This window comes from Anas platyrhynchos, chromosome 4 (assembly GCF_047663525.1).
Source record: "Anas platyrhynchos isolate ZD024472 breed Pekin duck chromosome 4, IASCAAS_PekinDuck_T2T, whole genome shotgun sequence".
Classification (NCBI taxonomy): domain Eukaryota; kingdom Metazoa; phylum Chordata; class Aves; order Anseriformes; family Anatidae; genus Anas; species Anas platyrhynchos.
In genome coordinates, this window is record NC_092590.1 from 55,710,829 (window position 1) to 55,732,974 (window position 22,146).

Here is a 22,146-nt window from a genome sequence, read left to right on the forward strand (position 1 = left end):
GTAATGAAATCCATCTCCCTCACTTCAGTTGCTTGTCAAAAGGGGGGAAAAAATGGAAAATAGTTTAGAAGTCAAGAAGGTCAGAGCAGCCCTTAGGCAGCATGTTAACTGGCTTTTCCTGTGGGTAAAAAGGTGTATGCTGTCAGGTGACAAAAGTTAGGGACAAAGTTTGGGGGCGATACTGTCACATCAGTGCTTTCTCAGGTGATACCTTGAGCATAGTTTATCATTTTTGTCAGCAAGCAGCTACTGCTTCTTACTAATTACAAGGGAATGACCAAGGCACTGTTTTAAGTGTGCTGCTATAAGCACACAGGAACCGATATGAAGTTTGCTTTGCCACAGGCTGTGGGCAATCCTGTGAGCAGTTACACCTGCAGTACAGCTGTGCTGGGTAGCACAGCCTGATACACAGAAACTCACACAAAATCACATATTAAAGAACCCTGAACCTTTGTTTTAAGGTGTCCTTTCCAAATAAAATTGCAGGTTTTCAAAATAAGAAAATGAGGCATGCTTGCATGTGTTGATTACTCAGTTTATTCCTATGCACGGGTTTCATTTTATTCATTATAAGCTTGTGAAGGAATAGATCATAACCAGTACTTTCCAGTCAAATATATCCGGGAGTTGCCACATACAGGGCATGCAGGCAGTGAGCCTGCATACAAAAGACACTTACGATGCTACATTAAATGCAGTGCTTATAAAAAAAATATCCAAAAGCCTTCTCAATATTAGAGTTAAAAAAAAATTATCAGTACACCAGACCATTCAGCTTTTTTATAAGAAATTTAATCTGTAATTTTAAACCAAATGTCCCTTAAGTAGACATTTTGTGTAAAGAGTAATAACATTATTTGTTATTTAATGATCTGAGAGATTCATCTACAAACCCACACTTCCTTGCAATATAGTTTTAAATTGTGGCTTAATCTATGGTAATACAACTCCCAGATGAAACATCCCATTTAACATTTGAATGGAGCATAAATTTATACTCAAGCAGTTCTCTGTTTTTACAGTAATAAGTTCTGCTACAGAGTCGGGAACTGACACAAGTACAAAGCAGCTTACAATGATAATTTCAGAGTCATGGATGTTTGCAAGTCAGAAGCAAGTCATTAACCTCTCCCCAAACTAGACTTGCTTCCAGTGAAATCCGAAGTTCCCTCCTTAGAGTGCGTCCACCAGCAGATGGCCCTGTTAAGCCAGCCTACTGGTTTACCCAGACACTCCAAACTATCTTTGTTTATTGCATAAAATCACATCACATTTTAATCTACTTTGATTAATTTCGCTGATTATTTACCTTAAATTTAATACAAGATTAACAACGAAAAGATGTTCTTTTAAAGAAGATAAGCAGAAGGAACAGAACTACTTAATGGCTGAATCTGGCTCTTGGATCTGCCTAACACACCCGAGGCCAGTCACGGGAGGATCTCAGTGCGAGCAAACATAAATCACTGTCAACAACTGCACAATGTGAAACCATATTTAGAGCAGAGGCTGCTTCTGCTGAGGCAGAGATCAGTTAAGGCACAACATCCAACCCTAGTTGCATATGATTTTATTCAAACATTTGACTTTGTGGGTACACGTAAGGGCCATAAGCAGAGCAGAACATTGTTTTCATGTTTACATTCAGGGTACCATTCGTTCAGCAGTACACTGAACCTGTATAACACTCACATGCCATGCAACTTCTGATGGTTGTATGGACAAGCACAGGTTGCAATCAAAACATCAAAAAAATGAATTCAGTGTACTGCCTTGTAAGGTAAGCTTGACTTTGCATATACCTTAAGGACAGACCAAAGTCAGGGGGAGATATTTTCATATTAATAACTTCCAGTTTTACATATTTATCTTGGACAAACCACAAACAAAGCAGGAAAGAAGTTTAAAAACATTTTAAAAGTTTGTTCTTTCAATTAAAGATACCTTTACTCTCCTGTCTAAATAATTATTTGTTCCTGAAGCTGAGGTTTTGACATGTACAGTTTCAGTAAAAGTTTCAGACTTTTTTTAAAAATGTATTTTCATCCTTTTTTGCATGGAAAACATTAAGAGTTTAAGCCTCCAACTGGAAAAGCTACAGATACTGTATTATCACAGGCCTCAAGGCTGTCTGCACCATTTATAATCCATCCCTTCATCAGAGAACAATAAAGAAGAACAGATTGGTTTCTAAGCACAGTTTGTAAGAAGTGTCTCACAGTCTGCTTCTACTTGCTTTCCTGCCAATTTTTCTCCCCAGAAGCTGTTGTGTTCACATTCTTCACAGCATTTGCTACAGAATATTATCTTATGATGGGGTCAAGCAGCACGCTAACTCCTCAGAGTCAAGACTCCTCTCCTTAGACGAAACAAAGTCCTAACAGCACAGGTAACAACAGCTCTTCTTGCCAGCAGAACAGCCTTACCGTGCATGCTCTGGAGAAGCAGAACACAGCACTTCATTTACATGCAGCATGTTTCTCTCCACCTCATTTTCTCAACCCACCTACTGCTTCCTCCTTCCTTCTCTCTCAAAATCCCCTACCACCTGAAACTAGCATACTCATTCATATTTTCTTCTTCTGTCATACACACAAGATAGGAAATACACTAGGAAGTGTTCAGCATGTTAGGTCATGAGATGATGTGGAATATTAGCCACATTTTCCAGAAACAGAAAAGCCTAATTTAAATGTCAGTCTTTTTTTTTTTTTTTTTTTTTCTGAAAGTAAATTTAATTTTTGGTCCACTTACACATACAGCTCTACCAACCACCTTGCAGCACATGAAGCAGAGGAACCTTTTGTCCTGAGAAGCCTTGCATTGTTTAGTAAGATCTAAATTGCAGTGCATTCATCCTTTTTCACCAGGACAGGGTATTTTATCTGTTCTTGCAAAGCATTCAGTATCTGCCAGGGTTAAGAACAAAGCTATTTTATAGCTTTAGCTGTCAGAAAGCTATTTTATATACAGCTCTCTCTCATTGGGGTCACTTCCAGCTTTAGATCATGCCTTTGAGTGGCTGATCACAGGATCTATGCTCTACGGAAAGACAGCCAGTCTGATGCTCTAAACCAAATTGGATTATTATAGAAATTTTTTACCCAGTTACAAGAGTGTAGAGAGACTCAAATATCTTCTGCCTGATTGCTCTTGCGACATGGAAGACAACAGAGTACCTCAGCCTTGAGAAGTAGAAGGAAGCCCCCCAGGTACTGTGGTACAGGCAGATGACAACTGTAGGATCCCCCGAACACAATTCCATCGGCTCAGGTGGACTTCACAAAAACTGACCAAACTCAGAAGTTTACTGAAGACAACTAAAGGGCAGACATCATTTCAGATGCTAACTCAGAGGTAAATTTTATCTTTAAAATTCAAAGTGGAGGGGAGGGTCAGAAGTAACATCCTTATAAAGAGGTAGCAAAACATTGTATACATGAGGGAATCTACATAGAGGCAATCCCTAGCACCCCCTAAGATAAATGCTTTCCTGGTAAGCTCACATCTACCTTGCAACACAAACTAAATTACATCTAAACATTTGTATCCTTATCCAAGTTCCCTGCAAAGAGCTAAGATTAATATTGTGTACTAATACAGAGCAGCTGGCTGCAAAGGCAGGATGCCAAAGATAAAGTCAAGAAAGAAACCAGACCATAATGTATCAATCTAAACAGAACTCCAATTGCAGCATGACTGCTACCGCAGTATTCATACCTGCTACTTGGCCAGTGTTGCACACAATTTTGCTTACACTGTAAAACACATCTAGACAGACACTAAGCAGACATTTTTGTCACAAATTTTGGCATTACCTAATTGTTTCAGCTCCATCTAATCATACATAACAGTCTACCCAGGGAATTTCTCCACATTTCCAGGATTTAGAGGAAGAAAAAATTGCTTTACTGAGAATATAGATAGTTCCCTTGACAAACCACTCCAAGAGTGGTTTTCTAAACTCATTAAACTAATTTCCAAGCTTACAACTACTGCAAAGTTGCCTACTTATATATATATTCAGAAAAAAAACTCTAAATTACCACAATACAAAAGCCTTATTTGCGCATAACAAACTTCAAAATAGGATGAGACAAGCACTAACTACTCATCTCTGAGGGAAAAGAACTTTTTATAAGTTCTAGCTATTGAAGCTTCTTACAGTATGTGCATACTTTCATTCTTCAGGCTTCCTCCCAAGATGCATCTGAGGCTGGGAAAATTTGTTGGCTTTCCTTTTTAGCTACTTTTCTGAAAAGTGAGTTTTGATCACAAGAATGCTAGCATAAACCCAGAGCAACTCTACCTTCAGAGAAATTATTCTGGGTTTGCACTAATATTAATACGACCAATATTGATTTCTTAAGTGTCCCTTTTGAAAGCAGCTTGACAGGAAAGAAGTGGCAGAAAACAGAGAAGACCCCACAGAAAAGAGATACAGACCTCTCTACTCATCTAACCAAAAATTGTTCATTAAGTCACTGATATGGCAAATCAGGTTGACCTCCAAGAAAGCAGCTCTGGCTTCATCTCTAACAGCAAGGGACCTGAAGCTTCTTGTAAGAGAGGCATAACAGCTGGATACACTCCTTTTCCTTGCAGACTCTGCCAGTTTTCTTTTCCTGTTACAGAATCTGACCAAGCTGCACCATCAAGAACACACTGCCATTTGTGCTAAAACTTGGCCATGCTCAGCTCACTCAGACGCCAGCTCAAAACCAGATGCCCACAATAAGCAAACCATCAAGAACATTAGGTCTAGATGCTACAGCCTGTGAGGGAAAGAACAGACAAGCCAACAATTAGAACAGACTTCATCTGAGGCTGAACAGTATTAAAGACATTTCTTGCATCTCACTCTCTAGTGCCATGCTCCAGTTAGCTGTGCACTTCTCACAGAAGTGGTACAGGCAGCATTGTAATCAGACAGGCTCAGCTTTTTGGGCTGGACAAATTGCCTCCCTACAGGTCCCTCAAACTTTAGGCAATATTGTCAGGATACAGATTCCCAGGCACACCCATTTTAGGCTACGCTTTTGAGTTTTGCCAGCTTAAGAGTAACAGTATGCCATTCCATCAAGCACCTTCTAGCAGGAACACAGCTACGTTATGCTACAGACCAGGATAAATTTCTCCTTAAGCAAGATTAGCAGTAAACCTGCAGTTTTACTAAAAGCATGCAGCTGTGCTCATTCTGGCATAACAGGCTCATTTAGATCTTGGGAACAAAGCACCAACACAAGTCTAAGACAGTACCTCTTGTCTTAAGCATCTGTGAACACAGTGGCTGCAGAATAAACTTAAGAAAGGCTGTATGAATACCTTTGGTTTTCATCTGTAAAGTTCTAAGTGATCATCTAAAACCAAGATGTTTCATCCTTTCCAACCTACACCAAGCGCAATGTAATGAATGCTCAGTATTTCTTTGGTTAACTGGCTGAAAAACTTCATTTTGCCCATAAATCAAAGATCTGCTATCCAGAAGTGTTAACCTGCAACACTGATCTCAATCTTATGGGCTTAATAACTGCTGTGTTTGAAGTTCCACAGAAGGTGATTTTGAGGTATAAAAGTAGTTAAGACCAAAATTGTGTGTTCTAGCAGAATGTATAAAAGTATAATATGCTACTATAATCACACGTTATACCTGGCTGGTTTGTGCACTTTGGGAAACATTTGCTGCTTGTCTGACAACAATTGGCAGGGGGCTGTGAAGTATCTTTGCCAATTGCTCAGCTGCCTTTTAGCAGGATGAAGGGCATGAAGAGTGTTTTATTCTAAAATAGAACAGAACCAAGATGTTGGGGCAAATGCAAGAGACATTATATCACAGCCTACAGGTAGCAGAACTATGAAAGGACAGACAATCCTACAGTCATCCTGCTTTTGGGAAATGCATATGAAATTTCAAGAGGCAATTCCCCAAACCAGTATAAAAGAGCTAGCATAAGAACACTGTTAGAAGTTGGAACAGTTTTAGCAACAAATTCCTTATTTACTTTACTCCTGGGCTCTAGGCAAAAGCAGCATATTACACTGCCATTTCAGAGAGCTGCTCTGAATTCAATGGTATTAATAATCATTGATATCTGTTCAGGTCTGGAGTCTTACTTGGTTGATTTGGACTCTTGATTCTGTTTGATTTGCTGGCGGGAAGCCATACATAAGGAAAAAAAGCATTGATTTCTTGTACACATTCTCTAATTCTTTCCTTTCTGCCAATAATCTTATATACCTTCAGTAATCTTCTGCAATCCTAAAAATTAGTGGTAAGTATGACAGTGGTATGGCTGAGCTCTGTGTTGCAGTGAACAGTGAATACACAGCCAGCCTGAGGGAAAGGCTGGCAGCTCGTTACAACATCTCATTGGAAGGCATGACCCAGTGAGCTGGCAATGATTGGTGGATTCAGCACTACACTGATGCTTCTAGCCAAAATTATGTCATATCACAACACAAACCAGAGCCTTCTTTATCTGTTTTGATCAAAAAGCACTATTTTCCCTTTAGTTACTTTAAAATAAATGTACTTTTAATGCCTACTTACAGCTTACAGCTCTGCAGCCTTAGCAATTACGAAGCTCTGAGGAGGTATGTCCTGAGAATGTGAAATGAAACAAGACATCTTCAACAGAAAGCCAGAGCAGGGTAAACAAAGCAAGAGCACTGGCATGACATGCCCTGTGTGCTGCTATTACAGCTGCTGCAGAAGGTCTGGTGTCCTCCTTGCTGTGGAGTGAAACAAGCAAGTCTCCACAGCATAGAAGCAAACATCTCAACTGCTGCATGTACAGATGTTATATCACAACCATATCTTACTTCTACATATGTTATAAAAAGAAGTCACTGTCACACAAAAAATAATAATTCTAGATATGCAAAATGCACTTTGGGGGATATTTCAAGAAACAAATCAGTGGAAGCCCTTATTTTTTTTTTAACATTATTTTAAGGTCTTCTTTTGCCAGCTACTTCCCAGGTGCTGGTTGCTGACAAGAAGAATATATGGAACATGCAATTGTTTGTACTTGCAGATTAGTCTCATAAAAGCTCCTCAGTAGCTTTTATAGCAGGAATAATACTTTATATAAAGCCTGAAGAGAAAACCTTAAGCTGAAAGGCATTTGTCTATTTATCTTTAGCTTTCTGGACTTGGGCCTTTGGGATCAAAGGACACTGTATGCTGTAGAGGCAGACTAGCAGGGGATGTTTTCATTCCACAAGAACAAGAAGTACTCAGGGACCTTGGTGTGAAACCCGACAAATATCTAACTTATATTTCCTGTTTTACTTGCAATAGTCTTGGAAAGATGGCTTTTCTTGCAAATTTTGTCTACTCAAAGAACACAAATGAACTTGGAGGTACAATTCAACAATGAAAAATTTAACTGTTCAAGTACATACACTTGACAATTAATTAGTGCTGTACTAATTAAAGGGCAACATTATTTCTGTCATTCTAAGGAATATATATTTTATATAAGCATCACAATCTTGAGAATGAAAAGCATGCCAGCCAGGTGTACAAAGACTTTTTAAGATACAAAATACAATTAATCACTTCTTTTACCCTTGAAAAGAGTCTAATTAAATACAACAGTTATAAATTGTAGAAATTGTAAGAGTTCAGGCTTCTACATGAATATTGATTCACCAGTATCTCAACAGTAATACATAATACAGTAATTTCCTCCAGCAGACAGTGATTAGTACAAGAGTAATTTAGCTCTTTCTGCAGTCTGTATGCTTAACCTTTCACACTTAACATGATAAAAAGTGTGAAATCATTAACATTGTAAGAAAGAATTCAGGATCTTTACAACAGCAAAGTGTTAAAAAAGGAAAAAATATTTGAAAATCTGAAGTAATCACGTTAGGATTCTAAGCCAATGAAACTCCTAACATTCATGAGAAAACAGGTTCTTGGTTTTACTGTCACAAAAGCAAACATATAGCTCCAGCAATTATAGATCAAGCACTACATTTATAACCCTGTTATGTGAAAAAAATATGCCAGCCTATCAAACGATGACTTTTTAGGTAAGCAGGAGAAGCTGATTACCTCTATGATGGCTGTCCCTTAAACATATTTCCATGCTTCTCAGTGCTGGGATCAGAGAATTCAGCAAAGTTGACATCATCGCTGAGTCTTCATCACCTCTTCAGCTACTTCCTAGACTTCACTTCCATTTCAGGGGTACAAAATGAAAGTCTCTGGTGACAGCTACAGAATGTAGACAGAAATAAGAACAGAGGTAGTTTTTCCTCTTCTATCAGTATCACACTGAAGACAAATATTACATATAAAACAGACATCCTTTTTTTCCAGTAGTGCAGAACAATCGTTGTGGAATTTATTTGCAGAATACCAGGTTCCCCAGAAGCCAGACAGATTTCTGAGGTTTCAGAAAGAAAGTATACACAACACAAGAAAGAGGCTAAGATCAATACTGCCATTCCTGTTTTAAGGATCCATTTATACTCTAAAAATATTTGCAAGATCTTCTTGTCTCCCCAGCTGAGAAACACAGTTTATTGCTGAGGTTAATTAAATAGGAGAGTCCTGGTACTTGGTAAGAACAGCGAGGCATAGCCACCAAGCTGTTCTTGTACCATGTTTATTTTGATATCTCCCAGTTCCACCAGCTACTTCCATCTACTTGGACAAAGAACTTTTTGTCCCTGGATGGTTTTCTGCTGTTAAAAAGCCTTGACCAATTTCTGCCTGTCTTGAACACATTTTGACTTAAAAAAGGCAAAAATCTTAGAGGCTTTTCTTCTTCCCCTGGAACATGCATTTTAGGTCAGACTCTTCCACTGGAATTCAGTTCTCAGCTGAACAGAAAGCTCTCACCTTCAGATGCTTCCAGCTGACTATGTCAGTAAGTAGGGGGGAAAAAGGGCAGAGAGGAAGAGATGAGCTTATATACTGTGGAAGGAGACAGGTACATTTTGCACCTTCAAATACCTCATTAGGAAACAGTAACAACTCATTTTCAACCACAGTCTTTCCTGCCACCCTGAAGCAGACACCAATAAAACTAAAATACCAGTTTACTTCTCTGCTGAAGTCTCACGATGAACACAAAGCTGAATGCCAAACTACTTTTTCTATATCAAATAAGTCAGTTCAGCTAAAGACATCCTCTAGCAAGTCTTTCCTTCTCAAGGCAAAAAAAAAAAAAAAAAAAAAAAAAAAAAAAAAAAGATAGCTTCCTAATCACCACTTTACATTACAAGCATTAATAACCCACAGTAGCCTTTTTATTCTGGAACCTCAGCTGTATTTCTCTAGGCTTTGGTTGTGGGTTGTTTTTTTGTTTGTTTGTTTGTTTTTGTTAGAAAGATTTGTATCCTTCTGTGTCATCCTCATCTACACAACTTCTGCAAATGTATCAAACGTTTACCATTTATACTAAAAACCCTCATCAACTCTTGCAGGAAAAGCATTGACATAACCAGCAGTCAATGGAGCCAAAAGAAAATGCACTTGTGTCAGCCTTGATCTGCCTAAAATCATGCCCTTCTCCAAGGCACAGGGCAGCCAGCTCAGCCCCTCAATCCCCCTGGTGGCACAGGGCCGTTAATCCCTCAGAGGGGCTGGAAACAGCTTCTGCAATAAGGCCATCACAGGAAGCAAAACAGGGTTGTGTTTTTGTTTTGGACTAGTAGGGTATTAAATCAAACATCAGCCGCTCTCTTAATAGCCTACCTTAAGCCATGGGGTATGACAATACTTCCAGGACTTTTTCTAACTCCTCACCTTCATGAAGGAGCCACAGTGACTTGTGTGAGTAGCTGAACGGAGCTGCCTACTCCATGGTGCTTTGCAGCCATCCTGGGATTTCTCAGATGTACCAGAAAGCAGTGGGTTAGCTCTGACTTAGAGCCAAACCCCTTGCCAGTGGGACAGGGGGAGAAGACAGGAAGAATGGAAGCAAGAACACTCACAGGTCAGGACAAAGATGGGGAGGTCTCCTAATTACTGCCATAGGTAAAACAGACACAACTTGAGAAAAGTTATTGTCAGTTAAAACAATCGGGTAGTGGGAAAGAAAAGATAAACCGGGCAGCGTCTTGTCTCTTCCTATAGATGTTAGACATCACGTACACCAAGGAAGGCAAAAAAAAGCTTGAACACTTAAAAAAAAAAAAAAAAAAAAAAAAGCTTGGACACCTATGAAATCTTGCAGAAAGCACATAAAGCAGCAGCTCCTTAGGCAGGTACACAGCAAGCCTCTGCTCAGCCCAACCAGTGGGCACCTCAGGAGAAGTCCCTTGGCAGATGCCCCATTAGCAGCACCTCAGTCAGACATTACTTACAGTTAGGCATTATGCAGGAGTTACTATTCAAACAAGCATTTCCAGTGAACAAAGCCAGCTTTTAACTGAAGCACAGTTAAAAACAAAGATCTCAGATACCGTGCTAACCACTGAAGTCTTGCCACATTGTACTAAGTCCCACGCTCAACACAATGCAGCTCTCATAGTAAAAAAGAAGAAAGAGTAACAGTAAAGAGTAGCAGATTGGTGGTGCCCTGCAAAGTGTTACCTTCCAGTAACCAGAAGGCTTGAGAAATCATGGCTAATTATTTCCATGGCAATCACACCAGCATTAAATTCCAGCCAGCTCCCACGCTGTAACCCACATCTTTGCTAGAAGGCAGCACAGGGCAGAGTAAAATACTAAGCTACCCTATTTAGCAGCACTGTTGTTCCAGGTTTGGAGCAGCAATAGCAGCAAGGATGATCAGGCAGCTTGCTGCAGTTCTCTGAAGGTGCCACGAGTCCACCTGACCCATCAAAGCCCTTCCCAGTTTGACCACAGGGTAAAAAATATATTCTATCCCATGGCACTGCAAGTGCTGTAACTACAAAACTGGAAGTACTCTAGCCATCAAACTTCACAATTATGGTTGAAGGTTCCTCAATTTAAGAAAGTTAAGAAAGCACCTTAAAATTCAGGAGAAAAGAAAACAGGCTGAATTAAGGACAAGTAACACATTCTAAGGAAATAATTAACTGTTAAGTGAACTGTGTGATATTTTAGCTATTTAAAATTCTGATCAGGCTAATTATGCTCAGAGCGAACTGGGGCTAGCAGATTCAATGAAATATTTTCAGAGCTAGCGTTTGCTGAGCAAAAATGTTTCAGCCCCCCCATCTAAGCAGAAGACATTGCTTTGAACACATCTTACGAGTATCAGTATTTTTGTTTTTGTTTTTTTTTATTTCAATCTTTGGCGTCTGTTATTAAACTAGTCATGTAGGTTATATTTCCTTTTTGACCTTAGTGACAACTTTTTGTATAGCCATAAATTGTAATATATTTTGGTTTTAAAAAGTGTAACTACCTGCTGTCTTACAGTAATTAACTTAAATTCTCAAGTTTTGCTTCCAAACTTTAGCCATTTATTACTCTAAAAAAGCTGAGCCTACAATTTCTGATGCATGAAAAATAATATTACTAGTAAGCATAGGCTGTTTTAAAACTGGAAGCATTTATTAATTCAAGTTACACAAAATAAAAGCATCTGCAGACTTGCTGTGAAGGCAGACAAGGTCCACACGCAGCAGGTCTGACACTCCACCCTTGGGGCTGCAGACAGTGTAAGCAGCGCCTGCAGGGGAACTTCAGGAGCCGTTGTGGTGTGAGGTAGATAAATCATTGCAGACATTGGGACTTAAGTTACTGCCGCTGACTAGAAACGATGAGGTTAAACTTCCATAGAAAGAAGAATTGATGAGCTTCTGTGTTCCCCCCAGTCTCCATGGTTATGGCTTCTCTGGGATCATGCAGGGCCACCTCGTCAGGCAGGTGATGTCCTCCCCGGCATACCCGCAGTATGTGGCAGTGATGACAGTCCCCAGCCAGAAGGAATGCAGGCCATGCTGCTCCCCAGAAGCCCCAGCAGCCTCAGGACCCATTGGAGAATGGTCAGAAATTCCCTCCTCATGACTGGCACATTATCCATGTGCACAAAGAGCAGCCCTTTGAGTGGTGAATGTATCACATAGCTCTGGAGGGCCAGGACAGGGCACACCCATGGCTCCTCAGACAGCCCGAGGCTGATGGCATGTCTCTCCTGGTCAAAAGGAGAGATACACAAATGAAACACCACTCTGCTTTCTGTCACCTGGGTGTCACTCAAGTGCAGCAGTTCTGGCTGCAGTGCAGCATGGTGCTTTGCCACCATCTCTCCTACTCGAAGTGCCCCAAAAAAAGCTGCAGTGAACAAGGCATGAAACAGTAAGCATTCGTAATGGGATATAAATACAGACTCCGCAGCTCCTAAGAGGGAGCGTGACACCTCAGTTGTTACAGGAGTGTATCTATCCCTCAGAATGCCCACTTGACGTTTCAACCCTATCACCATGCAATGGGTTACAGCATCTTCCAGAGGATTAGGGTTACCAGTTAGTCTTGACAAATAAGACAGTGCTGCCACATACTTCAACATCTTTGAGGATGAGTAAAGAGACTCCACAGCCAAAAACCCTTTAGGTTGATCTTCTGGAATGGGCCAGGCTGCAGGCATCCACATGCCTTTCCTAAAGGCAAGGAATTTATTTAGTCCTTCAAGGTAGGCTTGCCACAGCCTAACATCCCCCGAGCACTCCAACAATGTCACAGAATCACACAGAATCACAGAATTTCTAGGTTGGAAGAGACCTCAAGATCATCGAGTCCAACCTCTAACCTAACACTAACAATCCCCATGTCAATGTCTTCAGAGGCCAAGGTCCCAAAGAGTGTTTCCAAGGACGACTAAACTCCCTTCCTATGAGACAGGCTCTATATTAGCGCATGCTGACAACAGGCACAAGCATGCCAGTCAAGGCGTGATGAAGAGAGTGTTTATGTGTGACTTCAGGTGTGATACACACTTAAACAATGCTCTAGTAGTTTATCTGCCTGGAGACATTCACTTCACACACAGCTACACCCAGAGCTGTTAACAAGCTGAGATATTTTTCAGGTGGGAAAGGCTACAAGTCCCACACCTGGCACATCTCCAGCACTAGGTATGGGAGCACTGCAGGAACTTACAGAGTGGTAGCAGAGAAGGTTTAAGAGCCAGCCTTTCCAGTGTTGCCTACAGACCTTACACTGAGAAGGTCACAGAGCACACTCCTGATCCACTCACCCCCCTCAGCAGCCCACTGCCCTGGCTAAAAGCCACCACACATGCTTGTTGCCCCTCACAAATCATGGCCACACTCACCAGTCACCACCGTACTGCAAACTCCACACTGCTGGGAAACACCAGGACACCACCACCACAGTCCCACATGATGGCAGAGGATCCACCTGGCTGACGAGGCACAGCTGCAGCCACTCCATGCCCAGCTCCTGGTCCAGCAGCTCCCAGAAGGGTGCAGAGGAGGCTTGGATGTGTGTGTGTGGGGGGGCTGATGGGGTGGTTGAGGTGGGTGGAGGCTTGGTAGGCTTCTGATGTGGGGTCTGACCATGCTCTGGAAGCCTGTTATGACTTCAGTGTAGTCATGGATTTATTCCTAGTGTGTGGCTTTGTCACTTCTGGACCCCTGCATGCATTCACGGGGTCTGGCACTGCAAAAACCTTGCTGTAGCATACTGTGTGTGTTGCCAGGCTTCAGGCATAGCTTTAAAGAGGAAAAAAAATCACAGTATGTCCTTATGCTTATTGAGAACTTAATCCTTCACCAGTGCTCCAGCTGTTGGAGGCTGTTCAGGTGAGTCATAAAAATGTAAGGGACAGAGTTATTAATTTTCCAAAGAAGTTCAAACAAAAGTCAAAGGGTGTTGAAAGGGAAGAAGCTTTTTTTCTGTTTGTTGCTTTTTAGGCTGACTTGCTGTTGCTAATGTGGATTTCTTTCAGTAGATGAGCTCAGCCATGTTCCTGAGAAGCAACCCTTGGGCCCTTTGCCCCTGAGGACTCTGCTGTTACTGGAGTGCTCAGGAGACAGACACCAATGACGAATGTACTATGAGGGCCTGAAGAATTTTCTTGCCTTTTGGAGAAGGCATGGCACTGCCTGCATTTTGGCCAATTCTAGTGGACCAAGTGAGAGATTTCTTGTTTGTCATGGAACAACAGGATCTGCCTCCTGCAAAAGTAATAATGTACATGGAAGGACTGTCCTTCATCTCCAGAATGGTCAATCATCCTGATCCTCTTCAGGACCCTTATATCTGTCATATGATATCCAAGTTGAAACATAGGACTGGCCCTTCAAAGGATAAATGCTCTCCTGTAACTATTGAAGTGCCAAGATCTCTCCTGGGGACTCTGGAGTCTGTGTGTAACTCTCCTTATGAGTGTGTATTTTTCCATGCCCTATTTACTGTGGCTTTTTTGGGGGCACTCTGCATAGAAGAGATGAGAAGAAAACCTGGCTGGTGACTGGCAGCTGTGAATATGGGGGGAGTTCAGCAGCTCACTGTGACACTGAGAGGGATGTTGTCCAGGCTGCAGTTCCGTAGCAGCTACATTCAACCCAAACAGGTGCTACTGCTGTCTCAGTCTATCTACATGGGCCTGACCCTTGAAAATTCATAAAATCCTTCACTGAGCCCTGTTCAAAAGGTATATAGGACCAAAAGAAGCCTTAAATTGAAGCGAAGCTAAACTATCACAGGTGACCTTGCTTGGTTCCAAGGATCCCTTGTAGCAGAGAACATTCTGTAAGAGCTGACATAAATAACCCTCATCCTCTAAATGGGGCACTTCTAAGATTTCATACAGATTAAATCACTTATAGCCGTGAAGCAGGATCATAAGGTTGAATGTCACCTTCTGTTACAACAAGGATGTTTGAAGTAATGGCATCTTCTAGTGTGTCATGTGTTCAGGAGCTGCCTAGGTGACAGCTAGCTCTGGGGAGAACAACCAATGTAATACTGAATTTCCAAGTCAGAGAAAAGTGGCTGCAAGTCCCATTTTGCTGCCTCTTGTGCTGCCAGGAAGGAACTGATGGACATCACACAAGTACAGCAGGTGGTGACCAAGGCAGCATGGGGGACAACGACTTTGAGGCTGTCCTCAGGTGTGCAGTTGAATGTTCTGTCCTTACCCAGCAGGTCTCTGTTAAAATCAAAATATGAACTGGTAGTCTGTTAGAGCTGTGAGAAAAATGCTTTTTAGAGAGGATTTAGGGCTCACCGTGGTCAATTCAAAGTTAGGAGAGCCTCTTGGGATGTCCCTGGTGATGACCTCAGTGATGCCAAGGAAACAGGGAAGAAAGTTACAGAGGAGGAACCTTGCAAAAATCGGCTGAATAACTGCACAAAGCAGCTGTCCCAGAAAGGTTTCTTATCACCTGTGTAAAGTTCCAAGTGGTGAAAGGTTACTCCTGATGGGGAAAAGAGCTCCTGAACATAGGTGTAAAAGCTGTGCTGAACCTACCAGTTCACGTGTTTGCTCAGCAGCAATAGCAGCTTACACCACTTTGTGTCCACTGCTACTTATTCCCTCCCTGTGGAGTCTCCCTCAGCTAGTATGCTTTGTTTGGCTAAATCTGGAGCAAATACAAAAACAACCTCAGGTTAAAAATAATTGGATTAACTTTATCATGAAGTCCAGCAGAATGCTGTACTGACCCAGCTGAGGTCTGGTAAGAAAATGATATACATGTAGGTTGGTACTCCTGACAAAAAAATATATAAAAATAAATAAAAAATAAATAAATAAAAGGTTTTCAAAGGTTTTCATCAAATTACATCCTAAAAACATATAGGATGAAATAGTCATCCTACGGTACACCCACCAATAGCTGTTATTGATGTGTATCCTGAGACTCTGTTACTGCAGCAACAACTCGTGGATAGCAAAGCCAGACAAGGAAAAACAAAATTGTCTTTGAGTGATGTATTGTTAAAACTTCCAAGCAGATTTCACTGCACAGTTGCTAGGTGTTTGCTCATCACAGCGATGAAATTTTGTGTCATAGCATAAAAAAATTGTGTAATCTAATGGCACCAAGATGCAGCCACTTCCTAATGAAAGTAAATCAATTGGCTACCTAAGCTGACAAATCTAATCGTATTATACCCTATGAGTGTGACCAGATAGATCCACTTTACTGATAAATACCCGTTCCTCTTTTTCCATGCTCAGCCTCTAGAAGAGTGAGGCAAAATCTTGTGTAAACATGATCCTTAAAAATTCCACATAAATGAATACAAAGACTAGAGGTAGAAAGCAAACTCCTTATGGAGATCAAACCTTAGGCACTGCATCCTCCCAGCTTTGGTTGTAGAGAACTCAGACCTTAAAATTATTAAAGCCTTTTGCACTACTTTCACACATGCATTCTGCATTGGGTATTTATAAAGATAGCTAATCCTCTAGCTACAAATTCCAATAGCATTATGCAGGCTGTACCCTAATTTCCCGTATAAGCCCGTCACTCCATGCTGCACCCTGTCCTCTCATCCACCGTCACTTCACAGCACGAGCTCTCCTGTCCTCACACTACAGACACGTGGAGCAACGTTTGCTTGCTACCAGTCTTTGGGATAAAAACCTTTAGGGGCTTAAACAACAAAGATCGTAGAGTAAACTACCAAAGATACGGCACCATTGGTCATGGGACAGAATAAATGTGCACATGTAATATTTGTTGTGCTCTGCATTGTGTATGAGGAAAATCTCACAGTAAGGTGAACTTTGTCTCTGTTTTAAAAGGGAGAGAAGAAAAAGATAAGGAAGTCAGTTATGAAAAGGAAAAGCCAGTGGCTGTGAGAGGACATTACCCAGCTCTCTACATAACACTGAAAGCATCTGGAAAATGGCATGTTTTCCAAACATCCTCAGAAGCCATGGAACATGTATTTTGCACACATGCAGAATTATTTCAGGTGCAGAGCAACCCATCTGTGTGCCATGTCCTTCCCTGTTAGCACTGAAGCAGTTTCCAATTTTGTTCCATTCAAGAAAAAAAAATATTTTGTCCATGCCACAGTGCAAATCTCACGATCGTCTACTTTTTACATGCTTTGGCAGTTTCACTGCTGCAAACCAAAATGCTTAAAGACATTTAGGAGACGTGTCCCTCAGCCATTGCTTCATGGTGGACACGCTGAGCACAGCACCCCTACAGACACCTGGAGGGAACCAGCCATGGAGACTAACTTACATCTGCCCGCAGGACAAGTAGCATGGACAGAAAACGTACCAGATGCCGTCGGCTAAAAGCTGCTTGTGCTTTCACTGGACCTATTTTAGCAAAGCTGAAAATAGGCAGGCTGACTTTTCCCCAGCTCTTGACATTTAAACATGCCCCAGGCTGGCAAGCCTCCGGAGGAGAAGAGCTGACAAGCAGGGCCCGGGCAGCGGATCGTGCACAGCGGGTAGATGCCGAAAGGAGGAGGCGAAAACCTTCACCCACTTCTCCAGCCAGGCATTTCGGCCTGCCCCTCCTCTGCGGGCTGAGCTCCACGTGCACGAAGGACTCGCACTGCTGGCTTTGACCTGGCGTGGGCTTTTAGCATGCAAACCGCATGTCAGAAGGTGCAGAGAGGACAGAAGCAGCCAACTGCTCCCCTTTGTGAACCATCTGGAGCTTTCACCTTCCCTCCGTTGACAGATTACAGAAATGCCAGGTCACCGTTTTGGCAAAGGGCACGGTACCACTGCTCTGGGGGCTCAGAGGGTTGGGGCTGCAGCAGCAGTGTTGATGGAGGAGCTGCTGTGTGTGGAGCCAGAGCTTACCATCCCCTCCACGAAGGCTTGTGCTGGGAGAAGGGCTGCTGCTGCATCACGCCACAGGTTGCCCTGTGGTCCCAAATGGATCACCCCATCAAAAACTGAAGCAAACTGCACTTCATATAAGCCCGCGTACCCGGTGTCATCTCGCGACCCGCCGCTGTATGGATGGAAGTTTCATTTGGGGCTTTTCTTGGTGCAGCCCGGGTGAACGCAGCCCTTTTGGCAGGTGTTTCCGGCGCAGAAAGAAAACAGGTCCCTGTGGTTAAGCCGCTCGGTTCACTTCACCTCACTCACCAACCAGCACCGCGCACGAGTGGCTCCGCCGCGTTATCTGCACCCCTGTGAACAGCTCCAGAATTGGGAAAGCATTTTAACACCCAGCCCTAACTTCACGACTTAACGTTACCCAGAGAAAGTAACTTTAACACATCGGCAAATAAACAAATAAATAAATAAATGATACTTTTTGGTTTAGCTGTGAGAGCTGGGCTAAGGAAGCGGTGCTGGGGTTCCTCCCAGCAGCTCCCGTGCTGGGGAGAAGCCTCCCAGCCCTGCCTGGCCCTTTCCTTGCATTGCGATTGTTGGATTTGTTCACCCTTATCAAACTGGAAGTGATGCTGCCCTCATCCTTTCAGCTGGGGAATCTGATGAGTGATGCAAACACGGGAATTTTGTGGGAAAACAGCACACAGGAGACAGGTCACTCTGGGTCCCACCTCGGCCTTGAGCTGTGAGTCTCTGAATGCTCCAGAGGAGCCTGTGTAGGCACCACCAAAAGGGCCTGTGCAGTCCCCAGAGGCTTTTAAAGGAAAATTAAGCTGAAAAATCCAGGGATGGACTGTATGGTAGTCCTGCCATGGGGAGAGCGCAGCCTGGTGGGTGTAGGAAACAAAGGCTCCCTGGGGGCATGCCCATCCCTGCTCCTTCAAACATACAACAAACACTGAAGCAAGCTCAGATTTTTTTTGTTTTCCACAAGATTTCCCCACCTTGTCCTGCAGAACCTTTCATCTTGTTCTACTCATGCCTACAAGGACCCCTCAGAAAGGAGTTTGGATGCCCACCAATTTTGATGGGGATATTGGCACCTCGACCGCTCCAGCTCCTGCTCCTGCAGGCGATCCCGTGTGGTTCTCCAGGGAAGAGCTGGTGTGCTGCTGGTGGTGCCTCGAGCCAGCCTGAGACAGCCGGGGCCATGGGAAGCCTGCAGGCACACAGTTTGTGGCTGTAAGGTTTCTTGGCCACTTGATTTTCCTACAACATATGCGCAGCAGCAGCTTTGTTTTGACAGTGTCCTCACGCCTCTCCTCACCCACCATCCCGAAACAGGGTGTTCCTCTGCCTCAGAGCATGGGCACATGAAGAAATTAATTGATGGTGTGAATTTACAACATGTCATTTATTCCATGGTAACTACCCAGGCGTACACACTCCTACTCAGCAAAATGCAAGGTAAGAAGGTGTAAATGACTTCACGCTTCATCAACGAACACCAAGCATTCATCCAGGCCCTTTAACCAAGTAGCTTGATCCAAAGCAAGCTTCGTCCTGTTTCTGGCCTCATCTAGACACTGTTCAACGGGGGTGTCTCTTTATCCAGGGAATTAGCTCCCTGGCAAAGATAAAGCTTTAATCAAATAATCCATCCTTGTTTCGCGGAATCGTACTTATGTTCTGTACAAAGATTTTAACTGCTTTCAAATGGGAGCTTGTTCAGGCTCCCATTGAGTGGGAGATGTTATCTCCAATTACGAGGAAAATAAAAGGACCCAGTAACCAAATTCTCGTTAGTTCAGGACTCAGAGATTCAGATAATTATCTAGTGGTTTTATTTATACGACAGTGTTTCTCTTCTCCATAGGTAGGAATCGGCATCTAAAATTCAGAAGAGGAGTTAGTAAGGCCAAGTGCTCTCCTTGTACCTTCAGATTTGGACTTTTACATTTGCAGTTGACCAAGCTAAGCTGAGAACTTTCCAGCCAAACAGCCAGTTCTCTGATACTGGCACGAGGCTATGGTGCATCCTCACCTGGACACAGGGCTGGAGACCACAGAACAGAGAAGGCATCCAGGAGGCAGAGCCCAGTGACTCTCATTAGTTGGTTCTTGGTATATTTAATAAAGATGCCAAAATTAATGTAAATTCACACTGGAAAGGCACTGACACTCCTTATGCTTAAGAGCATTTTCAAATGACAGTGATGGCACGGTGCAAAGCTCTTCTGATGTACACAGTACAGGAGAGGGAGGGTTATCTGATACTGAAGGAAGGATTACACATCCAAAAACTTCCCTTTTAAGTTTTCTCTTATTATGTCATTATAATAAAACACAGGAGCACTCCCTAATCTTGCCAAACATTTTATACAATAAATGTTGTCTGGCACATAGACAACAGAGGCCTAATTATTTTATTGCAGTCTCCTTGAGCAGTTTCTTATATACGCAGCCCTCAGAGGACAAGATCCCGGCCTTTCTGCATGCCTCTCCCTTTTCTCCTCCAAGAAGGTGATAAAGAGGACGGGTGGGAGGTCTTCGTTCCTCCCTGAATGCACTAAGGACTGAGTTCTCCCTTGGGCTGAGGGTACAGTGCCCACTACAGCAGCTTCAGCTCTCTTTCCCCAGAACCTAAAGTAAAATCACCTGGTGCTTAGCCAGGTGGAATGAAGAGTATTTCATTGTGATAATAGAGCTGGCATATGCTTCTGTAAAGAGACCACATCAAAAAGTGAAACTGCAGTCTCATGCGGTTGTTTGCAGAGTCGATGAGTCAGAGCCCTCTCTCTTCCCATGCAGCAGCTCACTCAACCTGTGCCCGCTTTAATAATTTCCATTCCCTTCAGGAAAGAGGGCCACATTCGTGCTGTGTGATCACAGGAACACTCTCCGCCACGTAGTGAGAGATTGTGAGGTCTTAACCTCGGAGAGTAATTGATCAATAATATATCATCTAAATTGTTAGGTTTGACCCACATCTGCTTTGGCTGGAAGCTTCTTAGCTGAAAATCCAAGTACAGATGGGTTTCACAATTAGTTTCATGGTCAAAATGACCTCTCGGTTCCCTCTGGATTTAATTCCAGCACCAAAGTTAGTGGGGACTACTTCAAGAGTGGTGATGGCTGAAGAGGCAGGGCTCTAGCCCCCACATTGGCATCAAGCTATGCATTCTCACTGCAGGGCTCCCCCACGCCATCAGTGTCCATCCTTGCCTTGATCTCAACGCAGCTTTGCTTCAGACATTTAGGCCTGTGAGATTACCTTGTCTCTAATTCCTTTGACCTTAATTTGCTTTGACATCAAACATTAATGGTCATTCATCTCTGCCATTCTCTTGCACAGCCATTTGTGGCAGTTTCTAGTTCTGCCTCTGGAGTGACAGGTGGGGAAAAACACCTCTACAAGGCAATTAAGTTCATAAAGAGAAACATCTGTGACAAGTGCCTCCATCCCTTTCCATGGAGTTGTAATATGGAAGGTTTAAATGCAAGTAGAAATCCGTGTTGTTACATCTCCAGTCACAGTTTCAACAGCAGCACCTTGACCACATGCATGGTGTAGCTGAATACCCTATCTGTTTGAAAACTCTTTTCCCTTGTGGATTAGACTGTCCTGAGAAATAAGGTGGTCATCGCTCTCGTAGCCTGAACCCAGAAGGAAACAAGGATTGGGTGAGTGCTGTCTGCTTGCTCCTCTCCCCTTAGGTAACTTGTTAATACATTGGCAAATTTCAATTAAAGTCAATGGAGGAGCAAAAACCGCAGAGATACTCAGTTCTTAAAAAAAATCCATGCAAATAATCATACAGTGCTCACTGCGAGCTGAACTCATCCACCTTTGAGGCACAGGGCCACAAGGAAGACTGCTCCACCGGTTCTGCTGTGACAAACAAGCCCTGTGGTGGTGAGAGCTGCGGCAGGACTCACCCCACCAGGGCCAGGAAGGGCACGGCAAGGTCCCCGAAGCCGTGGCAGCTGCAGATAGCGTGTGCCGTATCTGTAGATGAGGGTGGGATTAATCTCTGCATCTTCAGATGTCACTGTATTGACACCTGTGGCCGAGTTCGTTGCCTAGGCACCTTTTACAGCCAAGAAACATGCCTTTCTGGGGCACAGCTCACATAACTGGAGCCTGGACCAAGTGAATCTTACGTTGGGTGTGCCTATTTATCTCTGCTATGCTCCTGCCTGCTCGCTTTGTGGGAGACCTACCTGCTCCACACCAAGCAGCAGACCCCTGCCCACGCTGCTGCACATCTGCAAACTGCTGGTACCGATGGAGCCTGCGAGCACGCTCCTGCAAGGCGAGGAAGGAAGAGCACAGCCCTTGACTGCGGTACCTGGCGCTGCCGATTGCTGGTCTTTCGTCTTCGTTCAGTTCTGTGAACTCTCCCTTCCTGACAGTTCTTCTGAAGTGCCATGCAGATGGGCACGGGGATCTGAAACGCTT

General features: G+C 43.1%; 1 protein-coding gene and 1 long non-coding RNA gene across 5 annotated transcripts in view; one reads left to right on the forward strand and one right to left on the reverse strand.

Annotated features, from left to right (window-relative positions):
• CHRNA9 (cholinergic receptor nicotinic alpha 9 subunit) overlaps positions 1–13,411 on the reverse strand; it is a 30,526-nt gene extending 17,115 nt beyond the window's left edge. Inside the window, exons 1-2 of one of the 4 annotated variants that reach the window (XM_013109625.5) lie at positions 13,233–13,411; positions 8,069–8,230 (exon numbers count right to left, since the gene is read on the reverse strand). In XM_013109625.5, coding sequence (XP_012965079.1) covers positions 8,069–8,147 — 79 coding nt within the window. In that variant the 5' untranslated portion in view covers positions 8,148–8,230; positions 13,233–13,411. Of the gene's footprint in view, positions 1–8,068; positions 8,231–8,860; positions 8,890–9,769; positions 10,165–10,558; positions 10,875–13,232 lie in introns of those variants that run through there. The other 3 variants (XM_013109630.5, XM_013109627.5, XM_005030841.6) reach the window with 3 other exon arrangements.
• A 13-nt stretch (positions 13,412–13,424) lies between these two features.
• LOC110354644 (uncharacterized) lies at positions 13,425–16,588 on the forward strand. The gene is made up of 2 exons (XR_002406833.4): positions 13,425–13,722; positions 13,869–16,588. It is a non-coding gene; the product is annotated as an uncharacterized lncRNA (long non-coding RNA).
• The last annotated feature ends 5,558 nt before the right edge of the window (positions 16,589–22,146 follow it).